Source organism: Pelophylax lessonae (genome assembly GCF_965119305.1).
Source record: "Pelophylax lessonae genome assembly, chromosome: 6".
Lineage (NCBI taxonomy): Eukaryota > Metazoa > Chordata > Amphibia > Anura > Ranidae > Pelophylax > Pelophylax lessonae.
Window position 1 is genome coordinate 259,412,053 of NC_138773.1, and position 26,390 is coordinate 259,438,442.

At 41.5% G+C, this 26,390-nt stretch overlaps 1 protein-coding gene across 2 annotated transcripts in view; it reads left to right on the forward strand.

Moving 5' to 3' along the window:
* Positions 1-26,390, forward strand: part of CERS6 (ceramide synthase 6) — a 320,898-nt gene that overhangs the window by 167,819 nt on the left and 126,689 nt on the right. For both annotated transcript variants that reach the window (XM_082260318.1, XM_082260317.1), the window contains exon 5: positions 23,657-23,707. In XM_082260318.1, coding sequence (XP_082116444.1) covers positions 23,657-23,707 — 51 coding nt within the window. The remainder of the gene's footprint in view (positions 1-23,656; positions 23,708-26,390) is intronic.

A 26,390-nucleotide genomic window follows, 5' to 3' on the forward strand; every position in this document is an offset into this window, starting at 1 on the left:
TTGAATTGAAACAATATTTTTATTGATTTTACTATAAAGTCTGCCTAAATCAAGGACAAGTAAATGGGAGATCTGTCAACATAGTCAATGTACTATTAGGGAATCGGATCAGTGGTTGGAATGGAAGTTGCCAGGGAAGTGCAGCAGTATAAGAAATTACCTTTAAATTTGCCTTGCAACTGATTAGCAGTTTTCAGCCTCAGCTGATCTTAGGGCTGTGGAGGTAAATTCTAAGCCCAACCTCCCCAGCCAGAAAGTGCTAAACATTGCAGTTTAGTATACTATATGTAGCACTGCCCTCTTGAGGACTGCTAACTTCTTCACCTTTTAGGATCCCTCTGGGTTAACGTTAGCAACTGCATGCACAACTTAACACTTTACTTTCCGGCTCAGTCAATAATCAGTCTAGAGGTTGTAGTTGTTTTTGTTGTTTTATTTTAAATAGGGATGGGAGAAGAGATAGAGTGGGATACTCCAGAATTGAACTATTCACATTTGATGAGGACTCCTATCTGAAGATGTAGCAAAGCTGCAGATTCACCTTGCCACTAAATTAATTTAAGGTAAAGTCTCTGAAGGGAAGACTTGATTGGGCACCTATCTTCAGGGTACTCGCCTAGCATCCCCTTTTATTCCACCAGCTGACACCCATTTCTGACTACTCTACTCCGGGGTGGCCCCCTCACAGTTCAGGCCCTCAGACACGATCCCCTGTACTCACGATACTGTTTTTACAGGTTCTCCAGTGTCTCAACCCCTCTAGACAGCTATCCTGGACCTCTGGGTTCAGCTCCTTCCTTCTGGTTGACCAGGCTGACTGCCTGTGACCACGTGCCACCAATGCAGATGAAGAGACAACCGTCACCCTCCCTCTGGGACTCAGCTCATCAGCCAAAGACCCCGAGCACATGTGCTCCTGGCTTTTATACCACACCCCACAATGGACAGAGACAGCAGTCTGTGCCAATCACTGATGCTGTACCAAAGGCTGTGTACCCATTGGTACGGTGTCCTCCACTGGCCATTATGCCTCCCTATTGGACCAGTTTGAAACACTCCCCTAGACCAAATGAATCACACACTGAGCGCCCTGAGCAGACCTAACTCACAGATTCTGCTCTCTGTTAAGCAGAAAGCAATATAGAATTTGACTGCTGCTCCTCTTCTAGGCAGACAGAGCCAAAAACTATACTCACTCTTTAGCACCTACCTAGGAGGTGTTAAGGTGCTAAAGAATTTGTTAGTGCCTATGTACCTAGGCACAATTAATCTATAACCTTAATACAAACATGTTTAAACTGTGGCTTTTTTTTTTTGCAAAATTACAAACTATAAATGACTTGTTTGTTTTTAGCTGAAGAGACACTCTGGGATTTTTTTAGCCCTAGGTAGTCTGCGTTAGGCATTCAGAGATCATATCAAAGTGCCAGTCAGAAGATTTGAAGGCAATAGATCAAACAACAAAGGGACTTCCAGCGCTAACTGTGATATCTCTCACTCTCAGGAATGAATAAAGTCAAATTACCGTGTGGTGCTGCTGCTAATTAATGCTGATTCAGCATAAGTCAGTAAATGGGGGGAGGGGCAGCAGCGCTATCCCACGGTACATAGTCTACAATGTAACTCAGGCAGGCTTGATGGAAAACCTTGAAAAGTTTATTTATAAAAATTATATATAGTGATGATGATTAAAACATAATAGAATGTATTCCAAACCAGATCTGTGGCGTTGCTGGGGGTCACAGGATGACCGAGCCGCTGGGTGAGCCGGAACTGTGTAGATGATCACAGCAGGGAACCAGGCATAAGGGAGAAGGATCTTATGTGCCAAAAGCAGACCGGACCAGCCGGTAAGGTGGCGTGGCTTCCTCCCACCCGATAGTGTGGCTGCTCGCACTGAAGCAGTGTAGACGTGCCGCGGAGCCGCCAACCAGAGGTATCCACAGCGGAGGCCGCTACTCGTAAGCGGCGTCAGCAAGCGTCGGGACCTGGCCTGGAAAGCATCAGAGTTGCCGTGACGACATGTTTCGCACTGCTGTGCTTTGTCAAAGTCCTTTTTGGACGCTGTACCTAAACGAATTTCACGTCCTTTTTTTCCCACAAACAGAGCTTTCTTTTGGTGGTATTTGATCACCTGTGCGATTTTTTGATCACGCGCTATAAACAAAAAAAGAGCGTAATTTTTGCAAAAACAACAATATTTTTCACTTTTTTTTATATGAAATTCCCCCCAAAAAAAATGTAAAAATCAAAATTTTTTAAAATTTTCGGCCAATTTGTTTTACGCTACCTATGTTTGGCAAAAAAAATCGCAAAAAGCGTATTTTGATTGGTTTGCGCAAAAGTTATCGCGTTTACTAACAAAGGGAAAGATTTTTGTCATTTTTGGTGTTTTTTTTTTTAACGAGTAATGGCGGCGATCTGCGATTTTTTTTGCGGTACTGCGACATTGCGGCGGACAGATCGGACCCTTGACTGACATTTTTGACACTTTTGGGGGTACCAGTGACATTACTGCAGTAATCAGTGCTATATATATGCACTGTTACTGCAAAAATGACACTGGCAGGGAAGGGGTTAACAGTATTGGACAGGGAGGGGTTAAGTGTGTCCTAGGGGCGTGATTCTAACTGTGCAGGGACAGGTCTACTAGTGTAAAAACAAAGATCAACAGTTCTACATAGTAGAACTGTTTGATCTTCACTTTTACACAGGGAGAACTGACAGGTGGCTTGTTTACACAAGCCGCTCTGTCTTTCTCCCGCTGTACCGGCGATCGTAGTGTGACCGGCGGACATCGGGTCCGCCAGTCACACTCCCGCACTCCTCCGTGAACGAGCCGAGGCGGGCGCGCGCCTCAGCGGGCGCGCGCCCGCCCGCTATTGGCTCTGGAAGGAGTGACAGGCGAGCGACGTAGACCTACGTCACTCTGCCTGGCCGGGGCCGACTGCCGCAGTAAATATACTGTGCGCAGTCGGCAAGCGGTTAAGTGAACCTGACCTAAAACATTTCTAAAACAACAATGCTGTAAATGAAGACATCTTTTGTTGTCTAAAAGTACCTGTATTATGCTGGCCATACATTATACAATTTTCTTATTCAATTTCAACAACTATGTTGTACAGGGGCCTGCCTGATTTGAAAAGTGTTTAGGTTTGACCTCATATTATATGGTTTTGATAAATACAAAGTCAAATTATACAAGAAAATGTGATGTATGGCCAGCCTTAGTCTGAGAATCAATCCCTAAGTCATCTGTGAGGCCCTTCTAGATCCTATGCCAAGGTCATACATGAGATCATGACTTTAGCTTTCAAATGCCACAGTTGCTGCTGCCCAACGTTTTTACATCAGACAGTTGAATAACAAAGGCGGGTGTTAGAGATGGAATAGGTAGGGCTTAATATCAACTTAGGCCTGAAGCTGAGGCCTTATATACAGCCTGGACCTTGGATCAAAGTGGTGACACTGGGAAACAGAGAATAATCTGAAGACTAAAATAATTACTTTCAGCAACCATGACATTCATGTTCTACAGTGTTGCTTCCTTTGAAACATTTTAGACAAGGTCTAATTCACTTTAAATCTGCTACCCCCCTTGTGCCTAATTCTTTGAAGCATGGTAAACATTTTTGTTTAGCAATGCATGGAATTTTACTTTTTAATAGCCCTGATGGTGGCATTATGCAAACAATCATACTAATGTGAATCAGTGCAAAGCTATATGGTTAGAAAATGTGGTCCCTGTAGCATCATATCAGTTACATGCTGTGTAAGTTTAATGCTGATATATGTTAGGCCTAGGTTATTAAAGTGTTTGGTATAAGAACATTCTGTGTTAGATCCAAAGCAAACCATCTCACTCAAACACTGCCTTGAAAAATGACATATAAAAATACATATTTCTTTTCCTGTAGTGATTTACAATTAATAATAAATAGAAAACGTAAAGTGTATGTAAAGCCAATACGTTTTTTGTTTTTTTTTTCTAGAATAGAATCTCCTGTCAAGTGTTTATTGTTGGCCCCACTAGGTAGATCAATTCTTTCTATTTGTCCTGATGGCTATTGTCACCAAGATAGAGAGTAAACTGAAAATTTATAGTTGTCACCAGAGCAACAAGTGAGAGGAGATCTTCCAACAGGGACACCAGTTTAGAGGACAATGGTCTAAGAGGGGATTCCCCTCACTTTGTAGATATCACCTCTTACTTCATGGTTTGTCTCCAAAAGCAGTTGTTCTAAATGACAGAGCGCAGTTGTCTGAAAGCTTTCTTCTGGATACGGAAAGTTTTATGAATAGTATTATATACATGCAGTAAAGCTGTCCATAGATGGATCAAAATTCAGCCAGCTCAGGTTGTACTGTATGGGCAGGCTGGTTGTACTGAAGTCCATCTATTGAACATCCTTAGTACAATCAGCCTGTCTGGTTTTTGGTTTGAACACTGTCGGCAGCTTCCCGCTGTCAGATTACAATAGCTTCACGAGAGGGATTCCCCCATCAATACTGACTGTGCTGATGGGGTATTTAAGCTATTTTCTTTCCTTCAACCCATGGTTGAAGGAAAGAAAATTGCATAATGTATGGCCTGCCCTGATCTGACTGTGCATTTCTTTGTATTTATTGAAAATGAAGGGAATCTGATGGCACTCCCTAAATCCCCTTCACTTTTATACAATGGTTTATTTCAAATTGTATTATTAATATTATATTTAAATACAGTATATAGTTTCCCTGTAAATGTAAAATCAATTGTAATTTACAGAGCAGCGAAGCCTAACATCAGGCTGAAAGCAGAAGTGTCGGAACTGGCTGCTAATATAAGGTTTAGGGCTGTGGTGATTGAAACACTAATGTTTTATTTGCAGCTAAAACAGTGTCAGATTTAATGTGCTGATGCCTAGAGAGTTTAATTTGAGTTTAGATACAATTTAAGAGACAGCGTTAAGACTACCTAGAGCTGTGGTAGGTAAAGGGCCTTCGCTGCTTGTGTCTTTTGTCATTCTTGCTGTGCAATAGTGAGATCCTCCAGCCATTGCTAAAGACAGCTTTGCAAGAACACCTCTTTATAGAAAGCATGTTCTCTGAGTCGTAATTCATTTCTGGTAGTCTTAAATCCGGGAAAAGGGGAGGGGCATATACAGTATATATCAATTTTGTTGAGCTATTTGTTCTGTGAAAATGCATGTACATTTGTTGTTGTTTGTGTAAAATAGGGCAAAATGAAATGCTATTTGGCTTTTTTATCTTCAAGTGGAATTTTCTTTACAAGAATACCCTGATTTCGAAAAACTCTGTATTATGGCCACTGGATGGAGCTGATGATCATAGTAAATCAGTATTTATTTCCTATGACTACAGTTCCATCTAGTAGTCATAATTCAGTAGTGGAAAGGTGTGCGGTGTCCTGGGCGGTATTAGACAGAAGGGGGTATGCTGCAGTAAAGACATCTAGGATGTGATTTCCATGTACAGAGGTATGGAGGTTGATTTACTAAAGGAAAATAGACTCTGCAAATGCAGTTGCTCCAAAGCTTAGTAAATGAGGTAAAGCTTCACTTTGCAAAGAATACCCAATCACATGAGTTCATCGACGGACACACTCTATGGAGTTTTTTTACACTTCTAATACTGCACCACTCTATGGAGTTTTTTATACTTCTAATACTGCACCCCTCTATGGAGTTTTTTTTATACTTTTGATACTGCACCCCTCTATGGAGTTTCTTTTATAATTCTAATACTGCACCCCTCTATGGAGTTTTTTATACTTCTTATACTGCACCCCTCTATGGAGTTTTTTACACTTCTAATACTGCACCCCTCTATGGAGTTTTTTATACTTCTAATACTGCACCACTCTATGGAGTTTTTTATACTTCTTATACTGCACCCCTCTATGGAGTTTTTTTACACTTCTAATACTGCACCACTCTATGGAGTTTTTATACTTCTAATACTGCACCCCTCTATGGATTTTTTTTATACTTCTAATACCGCACCCCTCTATGGAGTTTTTTATACTTCTAATACTGCACCCCTCTATGGAGTTTTTTATACTTCTAATACTGAACCCCTCTGTGGAGTTTTTTATACTTCTAATACTGCACCCCTCTATGGAGTTTTTCATACTTCTAATACTGCACCCCTCTATGGCGTTTTTTATACTTCTAATACTGCACCCCTCTATCGAGTTTTTTATACTTCTAATACTGCACCCCTCTATCGAGTTTTTTATACTTCTAATACTGCACCCCTCTATGGAGTTTTTATACTTCTAATACTGCACCCCTCTATGCAGTTTTTTTATACTTCTAATACTGCACCCCTCTATGGAGTTTTTTATACTTCTGAGACTGCACCCCTCTATGGAGTTTTTTATACTTCTGATACTGCTTGCTACTAAACTGATTACCTAAAGCAGAGAGGGGGGTTATATACCAGCTATGGACGGGCCATGGGCATGTTTTTTTGTTCTGCCTAGTCCTACTCCTGGAGGAGGCAACCCAGTAGTTATGATTATGGAGCGCTGTGTCCGCTGATGAACTTAGACACATAGATTTCATGATAAGTACAAAAATCCAATGTTTTCTCTCTTGAGAAAAGGAATTTGGAGGAGGGATGTTTACCATGGACAGTATAAATGCATAAATGGTCTATAAAGTGAACTTGGTGCATTAAATTCATCTTCACGTAAAAGTCCAATTAAATCTGAAGACACCATGTCCCGTGAATTTGATACTAAACAGTTACTTGCCAACTGGGGTTTTTTTACGTTGTAATTATGTTACATTCATCACAATCATAATCGATGATCTAAAATCACATATCTTTTAATTATAGCATTCATAGAAAAACCTTCCTCCTTGTGTTTTGCTCAAAATACGTACTATGCAGGCAATTACAAGTCAAATTCAGGTATTTACATTAGTCACGTTTTAAAAATACATTGAATTGATTATATAAGTGCATCATTTGATGTATTTTTTTGTCTAGAGTTCAGCTATAATGTCACTTGCTGAACAGCAACTTAGAAAAGTGAAAGTCAAAAATAGTAGGCACTCTGTGAAATTAACTTTCTTTTTCTCCTCTCTTGGGAGCCGAGCAAATTGAAGAAGGCAGTCAGGTAAGCGGTAGTACTTCCACGCGCTGAGTGATCTCCTGCAGAGACAATGTTGTATTAGTGATCGAGACTCCTGCCAAAATATGAATAGTAATTATGAAACACGGTTGGTCTGTGCAGTATTTAGAACAGTTCCCACAGTGTTTCATGCATGGGAAATGATGCACAGCACCATCTGTTCAAAGCAGGGATATTTTTTTTTTTTTGCTAAACTAGTATATATATATACAGTATAAGCATCACACAATCTAAGCACGCCAATTAATTGAAAAACTCTTAATACAGGTTAAATTAAACACATCATTTGTCTGTAATGTGCCAGGGCCAGAGCATCCCTCTAGGAGCGTAGCTACCGAACAAATAACTATCCCAGGGGATGCAGCCTCAGCGTGTTAACCAACACATGTTGTTGGCCTTTGGGGAATTACTAGTTCAAAAGCAACAAGAAACATCTGTAGTATGAATATTTCAGAATGAGTTTTCTGTGCCATTCCCATTTAACTCTGCAAGAAAAAGTGGCATTAACCACTTCTGGACCGAAAGATTTTCCCCCTTAATGACCAGACCATATTTTGCGGTTCGGCACTGCGTTACTTTAGCGGACAATTGCGCGGTCGTGCGATTCTGTACCCAAATAAAATTGATGTCCTTTTTTTCCCACAAATAGAGCTTTCTTTTGGTGGTATTTGATCACCTCTGTGATTTTTATTTTTTGCGCCATAAAGAAAAAAATAGCGACAATTCTGAAAAAAAAAATATATATATATTTTTCACTTTCTGCTATATAACATTCTAAAAAAAAATAATTTAAAAATCAAAATTTTTTAACATTTTAGGCCAATTTGTTTTCTGCTACATATTTTTGGTATAAAAAAATCGCAATGAGTGTATTTTGATTGGTTTGCGCAAAAGTTATCGCGTTTACTAACTATGGGAAAGATTTATGTCATCTTTATTGTTTTTTTTTTTTACCTGTAATGGCGGCGATCTGTGATTTTTAGTGAGACTGCGACATTACGGCAGACAGATCGGACCCCTAACTGATTTTTTTACACTTTTGGGGGGACCAGTGATATTACTACAGTAATCAGTGCTAAAAATATGCACTGTTACTGTAATGATGACACTGGCAGGGAAGGGGTCAACATTGTGGGTGATCAAGGGGTTAAATGTGAGCCTAGGGGAGTGATTCTATCTGTGGGGGGGGGGCGTAGCTTGTGAAATGATCATAGAGACCTTTGATCCTATATAGAAGGATCACAAGGGCTCTATGATCATTCCAGGGAGAAGAACGTTCTTCTCTCTCAGCGGGGAGCGTTCGCAGGTGTCAGGCAGCAATAGTAACCGCCTGTCCGTGTATTGGCTTCCCTGCTGCCGAGTGGGGGCGAAAGCGCGCCACCGCCGGCGCGTGCTCGCCCCCTAGCTGCAGGCACGCGACCGACATATGTCTACGTCAGTTTGCGCAAGAGGGCCACCCTGCCGCAGTAAAAAGGCGATGGGCGGTCCGGAAGAGGTTAAAGTGGACTTATTGGTTAAAAAAAATTTTCTAGCAGGAAGCTTGTATTGCAGTATAGACTCTGTCAGGGTGTTTCGGTGAAGCAGTTACAACACTTTTCTGGTGGCAAAATGTCCTGCGTCTAATTAGTGCCAGGACAAGGTCATCTAAAGTCCAGGGCGAACACTCCAAACTGCAACCCCCCCCCCCCCAAGATGTATGAGCATTATGTGTCAGCAAAAAATCTGCAAGATTATCCCCTAAGCATTGACCCCCCTCCCTCCCAAATCCACCCCACTGCTAAAATCCCCCCTCCCAGCACAAATATTTACACCTCATTCCCAACCCCCCAACACAAATGCCCCCCCAAAATAAAACCACCCCTCATAGCACAAATTGTCTACCCCTTAAATTTTGGTACACATCCTCCCCACCCCCACTCCAAATCCCCTTTCCCACCACAAAGTCTGCCCCAAATTCCCCCTCCTAGCTTAAATATTTCCCCCTAAAATTTCCCTTCCTAGCACAAATACTCCCCAATAATCCTCACTAGCTTGAATCCCCCCCCCCCAAAAAATGGCAGCTACAATATGACCTCTAGCACAAATCCCCAAAATCCCCCCTACTAGCACAAATCCTCTTCTCCCATCCCCCACCCCAACACAAATCCCCCTAAATCACCACTCCCAGCACTTGCACTTCCACTCAAATTTCCCCTCCTAGAACAATTCTTACTCCCTGCCCCCCCCCCCCCCAAATTACCCCTCCCAACACAAATACCCTCCCCCATGACCTCACAGTGCCCCCCCCCCACCTCACATGATGCCACAGTGCCCAGGGCAGCTACCCCTCCTGCCCATCCCTTGTCCCAGCCCTGCTTCTAATTCATAAAAGCCTTTCAATAGTCTAATTAGAAGTTCTGATGCATGCAACAGATTCAGGTAAAACTTGAATTGTTCATGGAAGGGTGAACACTGTGAATGCAGGGGCATAACTACACAGCACATGGATGGTTAGGCAAAAACAAGTGAACCAAATTGGGGAAGTGTTGATGAGGGAGGTTAATATTAGCGATGCACCCATACTGGTATTGGTGCCGATACTAAGCATTTGCATGAGTACTTGTACTCATGCAAATGCTCCGATACTAAAACTGATACCTTCAAGTCTGCAGACTGGCCAGGTTTACATATGTGCATGCATGGCTGGTTTCAGTGTGATTTGTAAAAAGAGTCTGATACGATTTCGTTCAGTAGTTCAGGTTTGATTTTTTAAAGTGTTTGACACTGGAAATTGCACCTGAACAAGATTGAAAATCGTATCTGACTCGTTTTAAAATTGCAATAATATGTTCTATTATACTCCATAGAAAGCCAGTTTAGTTCACATATCATGCAAACTGGATGCGGTTCAAAACAAATCCAATTGACATTTGCAGCCAGGGCTAACCGCTGCCTTAAGTGATAATTTTTGATTAGTTTAAAAAAACAGTCATGTGACACTAAAAATAGGTATTGATAATTGGTGTCGGTGAGTTATCGAGAAAGAATATCGGTACTTGTACTCGGTCTTACAAAACTGGTATTGGTGCATCCCTAGTTAATACACCACCCCATGGTCTTGTGGATTAACACTAAATTAGCCATTTACAGATAGCACCAATGATGTGACAAGCAAAAAACACAAACTGTATGCAGACTGAGTGGGTAGCAGAAAATTATACATATAACTGCTGCTATACCAAAGTGCACAATGCAGCCCGCAGATCTGAAAGGGATGCTATGTGTAATATGCACAGAAAAGAGGAAAAAAGACAGGTGCAAGAGCCACCATAGTGCAGTAATTCCAAAGAAGAATATAATAAAAATGTAAAAAGTTGCACTCACAAGAGCAAAAGGGAGGTAGGACGGAAATGCATTCCCTGTCATCACAACGGCTCCCCAGGTTGAATAGGATGTTCTCGGACTTAACACAGCTACACCCAGCGCCCTTTACCAACATCTTGTGCTCAGGGTTGGCCCAAGACATTGTGCTGCCTGGGTCCAAGAATGGAATGCTGCCCCTCCCCCTCAAAAAATAAATAAATAAATCACTCCAACCAAAAGTCCCCACATCTTTTTATTTATATAAATCTAAAATTTAGAAATTATTATATATACTGTTATCTTCTTCCATAACACAGGACTGGTCCACCAAACCCCCACTGTCTGTCCTCAGTCCTCCTGTCACTCCTGTGTCTGCTGTGGCCACCGCCCTAGAAGATCCAGCCAGCCTGATGTCTGACGTCATTGCGCACACCACGATCACACGAAGGACGTTTCCCAGAGGAGACACGCCGCCTCCTCATACTCATCAGTTTGCACTATGGGCGGCAGTATGAGATGGGGAAATGCCGCCCGTAACGTGCCGCAAACTGATGACACACAAAACTGCTGGAAAAAAAATCTGCCCCTCTCAAAGTTCTGCCTGGGTCCAATGGACCCAGCGGAACCCATGGTAGGGCTGGACCTGCCTGTGCTGTGTCCTCCACTATGATCTGCCAAATTCTTAATTTTATTACTGCACTACTGGGGCCTTTGTATCAGTCCTTTTTTTCTCTTTCTGTTCAGGTAGATCTTGTTTGTGCCACTTTAAGAATGTGTGACTGCAACAAATTCAACAATACCACCAGTTTGCAGATTAGAAAACTTATGGTAATTAAGACCAACTGTAAGTTGGCGTTCAGGAACACGTCAGTGCTCAGAGTGGGACATGTTTGCACTGGGAAGCTGTCAGGATTGTGAGAATTTCCTGCTTAAAGTGATGGTAAAGTGAATGCATTCTATGCATTAAGATAAAAAGCCTTCTGTGTGCAGCATCCCCCTCAGCCACTAATACTTACCGGAGACCCATCCGGATCCAGCAATGTTGTAAGAGTGTCTCAGGCTGCCCAGGACTCCCCTCCTCATTGGCTGAGACAGCAGTGTGGCGCAATTGAGGAACAAAAGGGGGTGGGGCTGGGCTGCGGCTCCGTGTCTAAATGGACACAAGGAGCTGCAGCTCAGCTCGGGTGCCCCCATAGTAAGCTGCTTGCTATGGGGCACTCAACAGGAGGAAGGGGCCAGGAGCACTGAAGAGGGACCCAGGAAGAGGAGGATCTGGGCTGCTCTGTGCAAATCCACTGCACAAAGCAGGTACGTATAACATGTTTGTTATTTTTAAATTAAAAAAAGTATTAGTATCACTTTAAGGCTCTTAGGTTAGTAGGACGCTGACTGCATCCTGAGCCCCATTCCTTTTTTCGACTCCGATCTTGTCTCCTTGCGATAAATGAATGCACATGTTTGCAACAAGCTCATGAATCTGACCAAGGGATCATCATTTGTTGTGCAGAACAGGCAGGACACAATTCTAAGGAGTGTGTCCAACATTTGTTTCTGTATACAGTAATGTGCACTAAGCCTACACATATGAATCTCAGTTAAGTCATCCGGGGCCAGTCAATCAAAATGGCTCAAGACACTAGATCCAAAAGAAGACCAAGCAAAGATGTCAGCAGTGTTGAGGAAGATCGCTAATGTCTCATTTTAGTTCTGCTTTAAAGTGCATCCATGACCAGACTATGGACATAAAATGATTTGCATTGTGGCATTGGCATGATTATACTCATGTGGTAGGTGCTTTTTTTCAATGAGTTGCACCAGTCTAACCTGAGCTTTAGGGCATGGCAGCCCACTTTTTTTAAACAGTTCACAAAAGTTCACATTAACATCAGTTGCCCATGTAGGGGCTCTTCTACATCTTCCACATCAACTGAAAATGACAAGCCACCTGGCCCCCTCTAAGCAGCACCATTGCTCTTTTTACCAGTTCCTCTGACTGTATTGTCAAGCTCTTTTGGTTCTCTTGGATCACCCAGCCTCTAGTCACAGCACCCTGCTGCACAGCCCACTACTGGCCTCTGGATAGGAGTTCTATGACACCCTTAAAGGAGTCAACCTGACTCCTGAGTCGAAACCTCCTGACTACTGCCTGAGGCAGCTCTGACCCCTGGTTAAGACCTCCTGTCTCTTTGACTCCTGGCTGGGGTCCCGCTGACCCCTGGGTGGGTTCCCTCCTGTCTCCAGTATGAAAACTGTCTCCAAACTGGTAGCTCTGAGCTATCATCAGTCTTGAGTATCAAGCAATCCTGCACACCTGTGTACTTACAGGATTGAAGGTTCTGTCCCACCCAAGACTCATTGAAGCCTTCAAGCTCCAGACCCCATTCCAGGACTATAGAGTCTGGAGAAAACCAAAAACATAGCTTTCTCCACTCAAAAATGATAGTCTGGAACTTTGCATTAAGCCCTAATGCGATTCTCTGCAGAATTCTGAATAATTAGTAGCTTTAGTAAATAAACCCTTCAGCATCTAGTCACCATACTGACTGTTCAGTATTAGGTGACTGCCCAAGCCAGCAGAGACTCTGTACTGCATCCTAAAGGTCAGATCTCTGTGTCATTGCACAGAGATATACATAACTACTTGTCCCATCAATCCATCATGTGGAATGGAATCGATATGAACAAAAACAGACATGTCAAGTCGAGTCTGATAACAAATGCTGCCCCCATATATACAGAGTAGAAAAAAGGAACAGCAGGGTTTACCAATTTTTCAATTCTATTTTAATTTTATGGGCTTCCTCCCTATTATACAGGGATATGTTAAGTAAACTATAGTTGCTCTAAAAAAGAAAACTTGATTCTAGATGACAAAGTTTTTCAGTTATATTTTTGCTGAAATTCATCATTAAACATGTTATTCCCACAAACAAGTAGATTTTTTTTCACATTGAGCTATGAGCCGATTGAATTAAAGTGGAGATTTTTTTTTACTGCTATAAGCCATTTGCGTGTGGCATAAAGTGCAGCTTTGCAAATTGCTTTTGGAGACGGCATGCAGACATTGAATTTTCTTATATAAAACAATTTCTAAATCGCGCAAAAAGACACAGTGATGCTGCTCTAAATTAAATTACACTACAATTTATCCCAGCATGATATACTGTATTGGCAACAGACTAGAGTACTGGAGACAATTATAGTTCTCTTACATGCTAAAAGAATAATAAGTGTGCTTAGGAGGATGATCTTCAGATGTTGAAGAATGTTGAAGTAACAGGTAGATTATATAAACACAAAGTGGGAAATTTCTTAACCCTATTGGCTGCATACATTTGACTCCTCAGAACTACTATCCTGCGGTGCAAGACATTTCTGGAAACCTTTAGAAGCAAACCCCTCCAAGCCGCAAGGGAGCAGAGCATGGGCGTCCGCAGGTAGGGGCAAGGGGGGGGGCAAATGCCCCCCCCCCCCCCCCTGGAATCTCAACTTCCCCTTTCAAGTGGTTGTTAAGCCACTTTATTCCATCCTGTCTGGTCTGTTTAATAATCCTGTGTGCCTGTGGATGTGTGTTAATAAATAAGCCGTTCTTTACCAGTTTTCAGAAGGCTGAGCGCCGCTCATGTGACCTGTCGGCTCGCTCCTTTCCCCATCTGACAGCTGCCTGCAGCTCTGTTTCTCCACAGCCTCAGCTGCACATATGAATGAATAGGAGGAGCTCTGAGGCGTCCTGCTCATTCACAAACTAAAGCATAGTAAACTAAGTTTACGATGCTTCATTGATGAATGGACACAGGAGTGACTGGCACCAATACCTCATTGTGTTCATTCAGTAAAGAAGGGGCCAATAAATGACATGTGCCCTCAGCAGCTGTCGGTGGGGGAGGAGAGAAGCTGGCAGCACTGTGGGAGAAAGGGGCACACAGGGGGGCATGGACAGCAGATGGAAGGGAGAGGAGAAGAAGCTGCAGTGGGGGACAGAAGAGGATTGGTGTCTACAATAAGACAGTACAGCCGACTCTCCTGCTCAGCAGGTTCATGGGCCCCCCTTTTGAGCTGATGGGGCCCGGGGCCCAGTACAGGAGGGCTGGCTGTACTGCCTTATCAGCGGCCCTGTCTATTGTTATAAAAATCTTTTTTCAATAAAAATTTTCAAAGGAAAGGCCATGATAAGAGGGTTTAGGAGGCTGTAGCGGGTATATACAGGTGCCCAGGGGCGGACTGAACGGTCGGGCACTTCGGACGTGGTCTGAGGGCCCGGTCGTGAAGTGGGGCCCGGCCTGGAAGGAGGCCCACCGCCCAGTACAGAATGAACTCACCCGATGTTGTCTCTGAGACAACATCGGGCTATCTGGGCCGGCGATGTATAGGTAGAAGGAGGGGAGCGGGGTCCGGCGATGCGTAGGTGGGAGGAGGGGAGCGGGGTACCGTCGGACGGTGATGCATAGGTGGGAGGAGGGACCCAGTTGCTTTGTATGGTGTCCTGTGAGCGGGTGCGTGTCGGCGGCGCATACTGACGTGATGTCGGCGTGCCCCGCCTCCAGAAGCTGCGGGTAATGGACGGTCACCTCACTGCACTGCACCGGAGACGAGTTCCTGACCTCACCTGCTTGTTCCCTTCTCTCCTCTTCTCTTGTGACAAGTTGTGAGTAGTTTGTGTCCTATGTCCTATATTATAGCCTCGCTCTGTTTGAAATATAGCTCCACGCAAAGGTCTCTCCTCTGAAGAATAATGTGTACATTTGCATTATCCCACAAAATTCTAATAAAAATATATGAATGAAAAATATATGATTCATATATTTTACATATATTTTTATAAAAATGTTGTAGTATAATGCAAATGTACACATTATTCTTCAGAGGAGAGACCTTTGTGTGGAGATTTATTTCAAACCTGCGCTCAAGAATATAACCTATTTAGTGCAATTGTATGCGTTTATAATACATTTTGAGCTGCTGCTGAGAAAAGGATGAATCCTTAAAAAGAGATTTTAATATATGTGTCAGTGCTGCTCTATGTGCATAAAAATATATATCTAAGTGCTTAAATTGGTGGAGGTGTATACTATATATCACCAACCACCTACATGAATAAGTGCCAAATATTTATGAAGCAAAAACTCTGTGCAATCACGTATCTAAATAACAATCACATAAAGTGCAAATAGCTGAAACAATATAAGGTTCCAAGTGCAAATGTACGAATACAGTATATGACTCTTGTGCTCGCAACAGTTCCATAAAGTTCTTGTGCAAACAATATGGTGATAATAAATCACAAAGTGCTGGTTATTCCACTGCTGAAATTATATTTCATGCGCTATCAGCAGTCTCACAAAGTCTTTGTGTAATTAGGCCTGGGACCCATAGTTAGGCTTGCATAGCTGGAGGCAAAATTTGCCCCCATAGCTGTGCCTTGTGTTTGAATGTAAAAATCACCATTTGACTCAAAGTAGTTGTGTGTTAAACAATATTCTCTAATTTCCAATATAAAGTGGACATGGTGGGGGTTAAGAAGTGGGTCCTTGTTTATAAAGTACTGTACAACCTGTAAACTGATGTCATGGGGTATGGACATGTATAACGAGACTACATCTAGGGAAAGCCAGAAATAGAAAGGTTCCCAAGAATTTTCTTGTAACATGTTGAGCAGGTGGATACTATCTTTATTGTAGGATGGAAGATTCTGTACTAATGGTTGCAGGAAATGGTCAATATATATAGAAAAAATGTTACACTTTCCATTGCCGCTACGATTGGTCTTCCGGGTGGATGGACTAAATCCTTGTGGATCTTGAGGAGCTGATAGAAATATGACCTTTCATAGAATTCATGTTTTAAAAAAGCAACTTCCACTGGAATAATAATGCCCTCTGCTGCAGCCCGATAAATCAAGGTAGGTACTTCTACTGAAAACTGAGGTAGAGGATCACTGTTTTTTGTACGTACAACTGTCAGAGAGTAATCTTGTATACTCTAGCACAGTGTTTCTCAACTCCGGTCCTCAGGGCACACCAACAGGCCAGGTTTGCAAGGAAACTGAAATACATCACAGGTGATATAATTTGCTGCTCAGTGATTGCAGTATTATAGTCTGCATCTCCCCAAGGCAATACCTAAAATCTGGCCTGTTAGTGTGCCCTGAGGACCGGAGTTGAGAAACACTGCTCTAGCAAGTAGTCAAATCGGTTTTGAACTATGATTATGTCCCCTTTGTCTGCTGATCTGGTAATCAGATTCTGGTTGTTTGTAAGCTGTTTAGGGCTGAGGATTCCGAAACTGTCAGGTTAGGTGAGAGGTGTGGGTGTTTGGTGGTCTGTTGACACATGCAATGAATGTCTGCATAGACCACCTGATAAAAACTTTGAATGTAAGGACCTAAGTAGGGCTAAATACAGATTTAGGCTGGAATGATGTGAGCTGGATGGGTGGAGAGGTGGGCAAATGTTGAGTAAGTAATTGGACGTAATCTTCAAAATCCTCAGTGTATAGATGTTGCAAGTAGTCTGTGGCGCTCTCATCTAATGATGTAAAATCAAAGGATGTGTGTTATTTTTTAGGGCTTGGAAATTATAATACCGTTTTTAACTATAAGATTTCTAATAAATCTATTAAGATCTAGGAACAGAGTGAACAGATTTGGGGCTGCAGAGGGAGCAAAGGTGAGACCTCGAGCTAAGAGGGACAATTCAGGTGCAGTCAGATCTGATAAGTTCAAGATCTTTATAGTCTGTGTAACTGTTCTTCTTTTTTATGTCTATGAGTTCCCCCCTCTCCGGCCTTCTTTAGTGAGTTTTCTTTTTGGGCAGGACAGGGGGGGTGACCAATAAAAAAGAGGAGGAGGTGGATGGTAAGGGATCATCTGAGCAACCGCGGTTATGGTTCTCTGAATGGGGGGTGGATTGATCAGGCTGTATGGAGGTGGTTGCCATGGTGACACATGAATTGATGTGCTCCTTTGTGGGTACCAGGGTGGGTAATGAAGAAACAGAATTAGAACCAGAAGCAATACTTGTGAAGGAAAAAATTGTATGGCCAGATAACAGAGGCTTGTGATTGTGTCCAGTGTCCTCTGGTTGTGGAATTGAATATGAGACGGATGCAGAAGTGTCACCATGGGAATTATTTGCAGAAATATTCTTGGTTTTGAGGGGGACCACAGAGAAAATGTGAGCATGATATGTAACTTTTTATAGTTTTTTTTTTTTACACTTTTAGTCCGTGTTTCTGCAAGTTGAGCTTGGTAAGTGTTTATTGAGAAAGGTAGGGCTTAGTGCTAGGTGGAGGCAGGGCTTAACCTTGACTCAAACAGAAGACATGATCCAATGTCCATCTTAGGCCTACAATCCAAGAGGATTCCACAAGGATATGGGATATGATTTAAAGACTAATGCTAGCCATGCACCAGTAGAATTTTGTTTGAAGATATTTGTTTTCTGAACATTTATTCACTAATGGTTAGTAGGGTCAAGTCAATGTTCATTTTCAGTCAAAGCGATGAAAAAACTCCAAGCAGCAGGATGGAAACATTTTCTTGAACAAATGAATTTCCAACTGTGAATGTGGTTCTTGTAGTATTTCTTGGTATTTCGTACATATTGTAAAGACACCTGTTTATTACATCTGGGATTCCATTCAAAAAGCAGATTTGGACAAATTTTATAGTAGAACTATAGGCAAAACTTTCATTTTTTTTTTGTTTTGTATAGAGCAAGGGAGGGTTATAATAACCCATGTCAGATTTTTTTCCTCTGTCTGTGTCCTCTTACAGAGATTTACCTTCACTTCCTGCCCCATAGCCAAATAGGAAGTGGGATTAAATCCCTGCAAATTAAGGGAATTCCTTGGCAACCCCCAGGTCACCAGAACTAATGCCCCCATTGGAAGGTTTCACCTCTAAAACTTTTCTGAGGGCAACTGAAAATTTGGGAAATATATATATATATTTTTTTTTATTATTTTTTTTTACTTTCTCTTTTGATGATAACAGTAAACAGGACAAATAAAGAGGGTGGATCTCCTTAATAGGGCACAGACAACAATAAACGCAGTTGCTCTAATCCCTCTTCACTCTATCAAAAACTAAAATAAACGTTTTACCCTTAGTTATGGGTTTAAAACAAAATTAGTTGACTCCATGATGGCGATAAAGAATGTTCTGATAACTGTTTTTTTCAGAATGTTTTTACGAGCATTTGAATGTATGGCCAGCTCAACAGCAGTACGTGTCTGCACTTGTTTATCAAGATATTAGGCCGGCTAGATGTGCTTCAATGAGAAAAAATCCCTTATGGACATTTGTAGTGATCTAAATGTTCACTTTTCATGCCCAACAATGGGAAACTTCAAAATGATCCCTTGCTGTGAGGTTATGGACCCTACATTGGTCTTGATGATGATAGGACCCTAGACAGCTGAAGGGGGAAAATGCTGCAGGGACTGGTCTAGCAGCACAAAGGAACAGAGGATCATGTAAGTCAATCACCTTTAAAGCAGTAGTAAACCCTCTCCTATAGTTTTTAGCCAAGAAAGTTGCCATTTTGGCATCTGTTTAATCTTCATCTGACATGATGCTGCACATGTGATGGTTTGACAGTTTGGTAAAGAGCTCAACCAATGTGTCGGGATAGTAACTGTTTTTTGAAACTGTTAAATTGATGGGATTACTCCCACTTTAACAAGTACCCATGTCCTAAATGAGCAATAAACCCTTGCAGTGCCAAGTTTCTCCAAGATGGGCTTTATGTTGCTGTAATGTTGCAAAATAAGGTGTTTAAAGGGGTAAATTGTTACATAGTTCTGAGTCTTGCCAAATACCCACAAAAGCCAAGTCTTATAGATCGTACACGTGCACCCAGTCAGAGGGCATCGCTTTGCACTATGTAAGCCTGAACATTAGGGGGTTGACCTACTAAAACTGGTGCTGGATGCAGAAGAGCCTCCAGAGTCAATATTATTGTGGCAGTGCCAGCGGAAGAAATAGAAATATCTCGCAAAGCATGACCCAGACAATATATCTATGGGCTGATTTACTAAAACTGTAGAGTGCAAAATCTGGTGCAGCTTTGCATGGTAGTCAATCAGCTTCTAACTTCAGCTTGTACAATTAAGCTTTGACACAAAAAATGCTGATTGATTCCTGTGCACAGCTGCACCAATTTTTGCACTCTCCAGTTTTAGTAAATCAGTCCATAGACATATTGTCTTGGTCATGCTTTGCCAGATATTTCTATTTCTTCCGCTGGCACTGCCACAATACCATAGACTCTGGAGGCTCTTCTGCTTCCAGCACTTGACTGAAATAGCCTAAGCCTACACATACATCACATTACTTTATTCTGTAATGTCAGAAAACAGCTGTTGAAGTATAGGGGAAGAGCTGTACCCTCTGTAGTGTTTGTACTTACTCCAATGAATAGAAGTTTGCAAAGAGAGTTGCCTGGGCACATTTAATTAAATCCGTATTTTATATCCAGCTTTCATTTTTTTCATTCATAGAGTAATTTAGAGCAGGTGCTTCTCTAATTATAAGGCTGGACAATTTTCCTTTCCATCTGTTAAAAGGTCTAGTGGAAGGTTAAGTGTAAAAACACAACACAAAAAAAGTGAAAAAAAAGACAGCCCTGACAATAGTGGAGTGCTAGATACAACATTTTGCTGTATGCTAAACAATAACAAAAATGATGTGCAATTTTTGAAGAGGAAATAGCATACATTCTGCCCTTTACTTATTATATCATTTTGCTGACTAACTGAAGTTGATTAGCTATTCACAAAGCCCAGAGAGCTTTATTCAGCGTGAATTTTAATGTCCTGTTGCTATGGTGTTACAGTGTTATGTAAGTGCCCTGTTATAGCTCATTCAAAGGGACAGCAAATGGAAGGTTCAGGGTAATGTCAAGCATAAAAGGGGAGATCTCCTTTTTTAAGGTTATTAAAGCTCAAAGGTGTTCCTGATTTTTTTTTTCTTCTATGCTTTCATGTTTATGCTCAGTTAAAAAAAAGGTGCCATGAAAGATGTACAAAACTTGTCATTGATGACATTTTCAATCAGAATCAGTAATCTGGAACAGGTATGCAACAAGTAAAGTCAGAACCCCTTACCTGGTAAGTTGTATATGATCAGATAGTTAGAAAATACTAAAGATATCACCACATCAGCAAGGCACACGACATATTCAGAAGGAGCCAACATATTTTTCTTACTTTAATTTTCACATTGCTACTTTTATTTTTTTGTCTCCTCAAGAGCTTTCTAAGCATCTCTGGGAGCATCTGATATGTAAAGTAGGGAGCCACACTTCTGGCTCACCTGCCATCAGGATGGCTTGTATGATCGACCAGTTCTTCTGTTGTCATTCACAAAGCACAGCACAATGGTGATGTTTGTGTTTTCTCCCCTCTCTACTCTTCCTATAAGTGCTAATGTGAAAATAAAGCTTTTTGTTATTTTTGTAATAACAAACTTGCTATACTTATCTGCTCTGTGCAGTGGTTTTGCACAGAGCATCCCTGTATCTCCTCTTCTCAGGTCCCCCACTGGCTCTCCTGGCTCTTCCCTCCTGCCGAGTGCCCCCCACAGCAAGAAGCTTGTTATGGGGCACCCGATCAGGTTTGCTCTTGAGCTGCTTCTCTGTGTGTCCGTTCACACATGGAGCCTGGCTCAGCCCCGCCCCCACTTTCTCCTCATTGGCTCACTGGCTGTGATTAATAGCAGTGTCTACCACTGCTGTCTCAGCCAATGAGGAGTAAAAGATCTGAAAGCCAAGGCTCTCATCCACATCACTGGATCAGGATGGGGCTCAGGTAAGTTTTAGGGGGGCACTGCTAAATAAAGAGAGGTTTTTTTTACCTTCGTGCATACAATGCATGACAGTAAGAAACCTTGACCCTTTACAACTACTTGAGTTGGTTTTTAAAGCATATCTATAACCAAAGCTTTTTTTTTTTTTTTAGAGTGGGATAGATTTAGAACCTCTGTTATGTTTTTACTGTTGTGTCCCTCCTATGTAGATTCACACTCCCTGTTTATCCTGGTCACCATTGTCACCAACATAGTACACTTGTTGTCATAAAAAATGACAGTTTGGTCATCTGTTCTGGTAACAACTGTTTGAAACTCTGGAAAGACCTTTTTACTTTCTTTTTTTTGGAAAAGTGATGGCTTGTGTACATCAGCTGAATTGAGTTGTTTTGAGATGCAGTGATCAACTAGAATAATGAAGGCTCAGCTTAAGGGTACATAGAAAACAAGGTTCCTTGGGTGCTTTTTATACAAATGTAGCAAATCTGTCATCCAGACTCTGAGTGGAGGTCAATCCATGGCATCAACCATCTTTCTACTATCTTTGTAGAGGGAACTATTCTTTCTTTTCACCAACTGAACCAAGGCAGTGTGCTTACCAATAGGCGGTTCTATCGCTACTTCACTTTAAAGGAGGCAATTTACTAAAACTGGAGCACAGAATCTGCTGCAGCTGTGCATAGTAACCAATCAACTTCTTCAATTGACTTTGACAATAAAACCTAGAAGCCAATTGGTTACTATGCGTAGTTGCACCAGATTCTGTGTACACCAGTTTTAGTAAATCTCTTGTGTCATGAAGTCTGCTCCCAATTCAGATTGCTCAGTGGGGTGGATTTACTAAAAGCAAATAGTCTGTGCACTTTGCAAGTACAGTTGTACTCAGTTTTCTTACTAAATGTAATGTGGTAAAGCTTTACTTTGTAAGGAATACCCAATCAGGTGCAAGGAACAAAAAAAAAGAAATTTTTGCTTGCACATGATTGGATGATGGAAATCTGCAAAGCTTAACCACATTTACAAAGCTCTGGAAAAAGGAGTGCAACTGCACTTGCAAAGTGCACAGCCAGCCAATGTGTCTTTAACTGCTTCCAAGCTGGAAATGTATTATTAGTATTATTATTATTAGTATTGATACTCTAACCAAACCTATCTCACAGATATGTACCCACCTTCAGGCTATAGAACTATGTCCTTATCAAAATGCAATTGCTAAGTGGCAACACTGTACACATTTACTGTATGATGATCAATGGGAGGACCTAGAGACTTCCCTGTTCAAGGATATTATCAGCACAGTTTTTAAGCTGATTTAGTTCAAATTCCTTCAGCGGCTTTATTATATCCCCAATCAGTTACAGAAAATGGGACTTATTACAAAGCCTATATGTCCATTTCCCCAGCAGATGTGTTATACATGTTCTGGACATGTTCTTGTGTGTGAGTCAAGTCTTGCTTTTTTTGGGACCTAGGACTCCTGAAATTGGCTCCTGGGTCTGGTAGATAACTTGGATCTCATTACAATCAGAAAACTGTAGTCCTTCAATAGTGTTTATTGTTAGGAAAATCATTTTGTTAAACTGGAAACATACTCCCCCTTTGAGATTTTCCCAATTACAGATGTTTTTAGATCTTACACCGAAATTTAAAATACAATATAAAAGCTGGGCCTGTCCCAAGAAATTCTATAAAATTTGGCAACCCTGGATTGATGGGTGATCCATCTGGCAAGCTAAATATTTACAAAATGTATTAAAGGAGAAGTTGGGCCAAAGCTCATTTGGCCCTACTTCACCTGTGAGTCACAGGAGTGCACTTTGTTCTGCACTCCTGTGACCTGTTTTCAGCTGACAGCAGGCTAAAGTCTGCTGTTGGCTGGCATCACTCAGACGGTAGAGGCTCTGGAACGATTCTGACTTTAAAGTTGGCATCCACCCAGATGCCTGAACTGGCAGCCAACTCAGCCTCTCAATGAGCCACTGGGAGACTGAGCCAGCTACTCCCACCCCTTCCACATCCCAGCGCTTCAGTGAGCGTTGGAGGGGCAGAGCAGAGAGCCAGTGACTGGCACTTTTCTTGGCTCACTTAAGACCAAGAACTGATTGATCAGCGTTCTTTGATCACTCAGTTCTTGGTCTTAGTGGTGGTGGGGACAGCTCCTGCTGGTATTGGTGCTGCAACCATCTAGGTGTGTATGAATGCTTGTTATTTTCAATTCCTGAACTTCTCTTTTAAGTGAATCAACTCCTAACTAAATAAGCCGCATTTTATTGTACTAACTGAATTAGTTATAAACAGGACATGTTGGTAAAGGGATCCGGCTTAACACAATCTAACAATATATTTTTTTTCCCTCTTTTAAGACTCCCTGGCTCTGGAACACAAGACAGTGTTGGTACAATTATCCTTATCAGGTAGGCAGAACACTATGTACCTTTTGCCTCTTATTTCCAGGAAAATGTGAATGGGTTTGATTTTTTGGCCCATTTTGTGTGCTCATTCTTTGTCTCTGATACATCATTTGGCCAATAATTTCATCTTCAAAAAGAGTGGTCCCACTTCTGTGTGTAAACTTTGCTGTCACCATGCATTTTATGAGGGGCACAGATATTTTATATGTGGCTCGGTCAATTACAGGTAAGATATTTTTTACATGTCAGATGCTCTGTCATTCTAAAGACAGAAAGTAAAGCTATTACCGTAATTAAAGTTTATTAAACTCAAGAGCTTAGTTTTTTTGTATTACGGCTTCCAGTCCTAAAATGTGGTCCCTGGATTTGTTTCTTTTTTCTTTTTTTTTTTACCTGCTGATCTGGCAAATAAAACACTTCGTGTCTTAGGGTTTCTCCACAATGGATGGAGGAGCAAGGGAGACAGCTTTGGACAGCAGCATTGTCACTCCAGGGAGAGGATAGTGTTAGATGGATGGGCAGATTTAGATGGACTTCGCTAACAAATTAACCACTTGGACACTGGCCACTTATGCCCCCTTCCTAACCAGGCCAATTTTAAGCTTTCAGTACTCTCACACTTTGAATGACAATTACTCAGTCATGCAACACTGTACCCATATGATAATTTTGTCCTTTTTTCACACAAATAGAGCTTTCTTTTGGTGATATTTAATCACTACTGAGATTTTTTTTTTTTTGCACTATAAATAAAAAAAAGTCTAAAAATTTGGTAATACAAATGCATTTTTCTTAGCTTCTGTAATAAAGTTTTGCAAATGAGTAAGTTTTCTTTATACATTTTGGCCAAGAGTTATGCTGCTTCATATCTTTGGTAAAAATAACCAAACTCAGTGTATATTATTTGGTCTTTGTTAATGTTATAGAGTCTACAAGCTATGGTGCCAATCATTGAAAACTTATCACACCTGATCACACCGGATGTACCGACACTAACAAGCCAGGACAGTACAAATACCCCCCAAATTACCTCTTTTCGGAAAGTAGACATGCCAAGGTATTTAGTAAGAGGCATGGAGAATTTTTTGAAGTTGTAATTTTTCCCACAATTCTTTGCAAATTGAAATGTTTTTTCCCACAAAATTGTCATATCAACAGAGTATTTCTCTCACATAGCATATACATACTTGCAACTACACCCCAAAACACATTCTGCTACTCCTCCTGAGTATGACAATTCCACATGTGTGAGACTTTTTTCCACGGCCTAGCCACATGCAGAGGCCAAACAAGCAGGGAGCACCTCAAGGTGTTCTAGGAGCATAAGTTACACATTTAATTTCTTAGAAGTGTGAGATCCCAGCGCTGTCTGTGCTCTACTCAATATGTGTTATAACCAAACAATCCAAGAAAAACTCAAAATATACATAAGTATAAACATCCAATTCTATGAAATTTTTCGGTGATGGTTTATATCCCCAATTTTACCTACAATGGGTATAGTTCAATTTCATATATGAAAAACTATTTAAAAGTGCTGATAATACATCCATAAACAAAGAAATCACAATAGTATAAATATGAAATAGGTTCATAAGTGCTGTATATCTTCTGTGCCAAGGTATGTTTAAAAGTGCAATCCGTGCAATAACATGTAATGACAATGGTGAAGGTGCCGTGCCCCCCTTCCTCTTATGCTCTCACTAACAATTCCCATAAAGAATATCGCCTGTAGTAAGAATCCTTGGTGTTTCTGTCAGATTGTTCCTCAGTTGTTCCTCGTATCTCCCCAGGTTGTACGTTATCATAGGAGGAAGATTAAAAGGGCATGGCATAATACCATTTTAAATTTAAAGAGCTTTTATTAATATAAAATGCGCACTCACAAAAAGAATTCTTGTTGAAAGCATGAAAATATACCGCAATGGCCGTGGTTTGCATTTGCGTTCCAACACCAGGATTTGACGTCACCGGAAGTCCCATCACCTAATGTATTTCGCTCCACCCTTGTTGCGTCATCAGAGGCTTCCAGGCTCAGCCTCTCAGCGAGCTGCTGGTGCTGGATGATTGCAGCAGCTGCTGCCTCCCCTCCCCAGCTCTCTAGTTAGCATGGAAGGGCAGAGCAGAGAACCAGTGACTGACAGTCACCATCTCTCTGCTCGGTAAAGACTGAGAACAGAGTGATCAGCTGCCTTTGATCGCTCAGTTCTCAATCTTGGAAGCAGCGGGGGACAGATGCAGCATCAGATTGATGTGAGTATAATGTTTATTATTTTCAAAATCCATATTTCTCTTTTAAAAACAATGACAAAAAATGACTCCCTGTGCTTCCAAATCTCTGCAGTCCTGTTCCAAAGTGACTGCAAAAGAATGACCCTCACAGGTATGCTTTCCTTACATCCCAGTGTAAGAATGCTACCAGATGAGAACTACATTGCCTTGGTTGTCTTCTTTACAGTTCTTGTCAAATTTGGAGCGTAGTACCAATGGATGTGAAACTTCTGCATGTTATTTTTTGGTTCTGCATAGGATGGGATAAAAAGGTACTGAGAGTAAGAGGGAGGAGCTGCACCTAAAGCTGCTATTGGATCATAGAGAAGGAGATGAGTTGGCCTGAAACTAGGTGAACACAATAGTCTACCATTAAAGCAGACATTTTGTCAGCCTTACAGGTGGCTCTGCACCC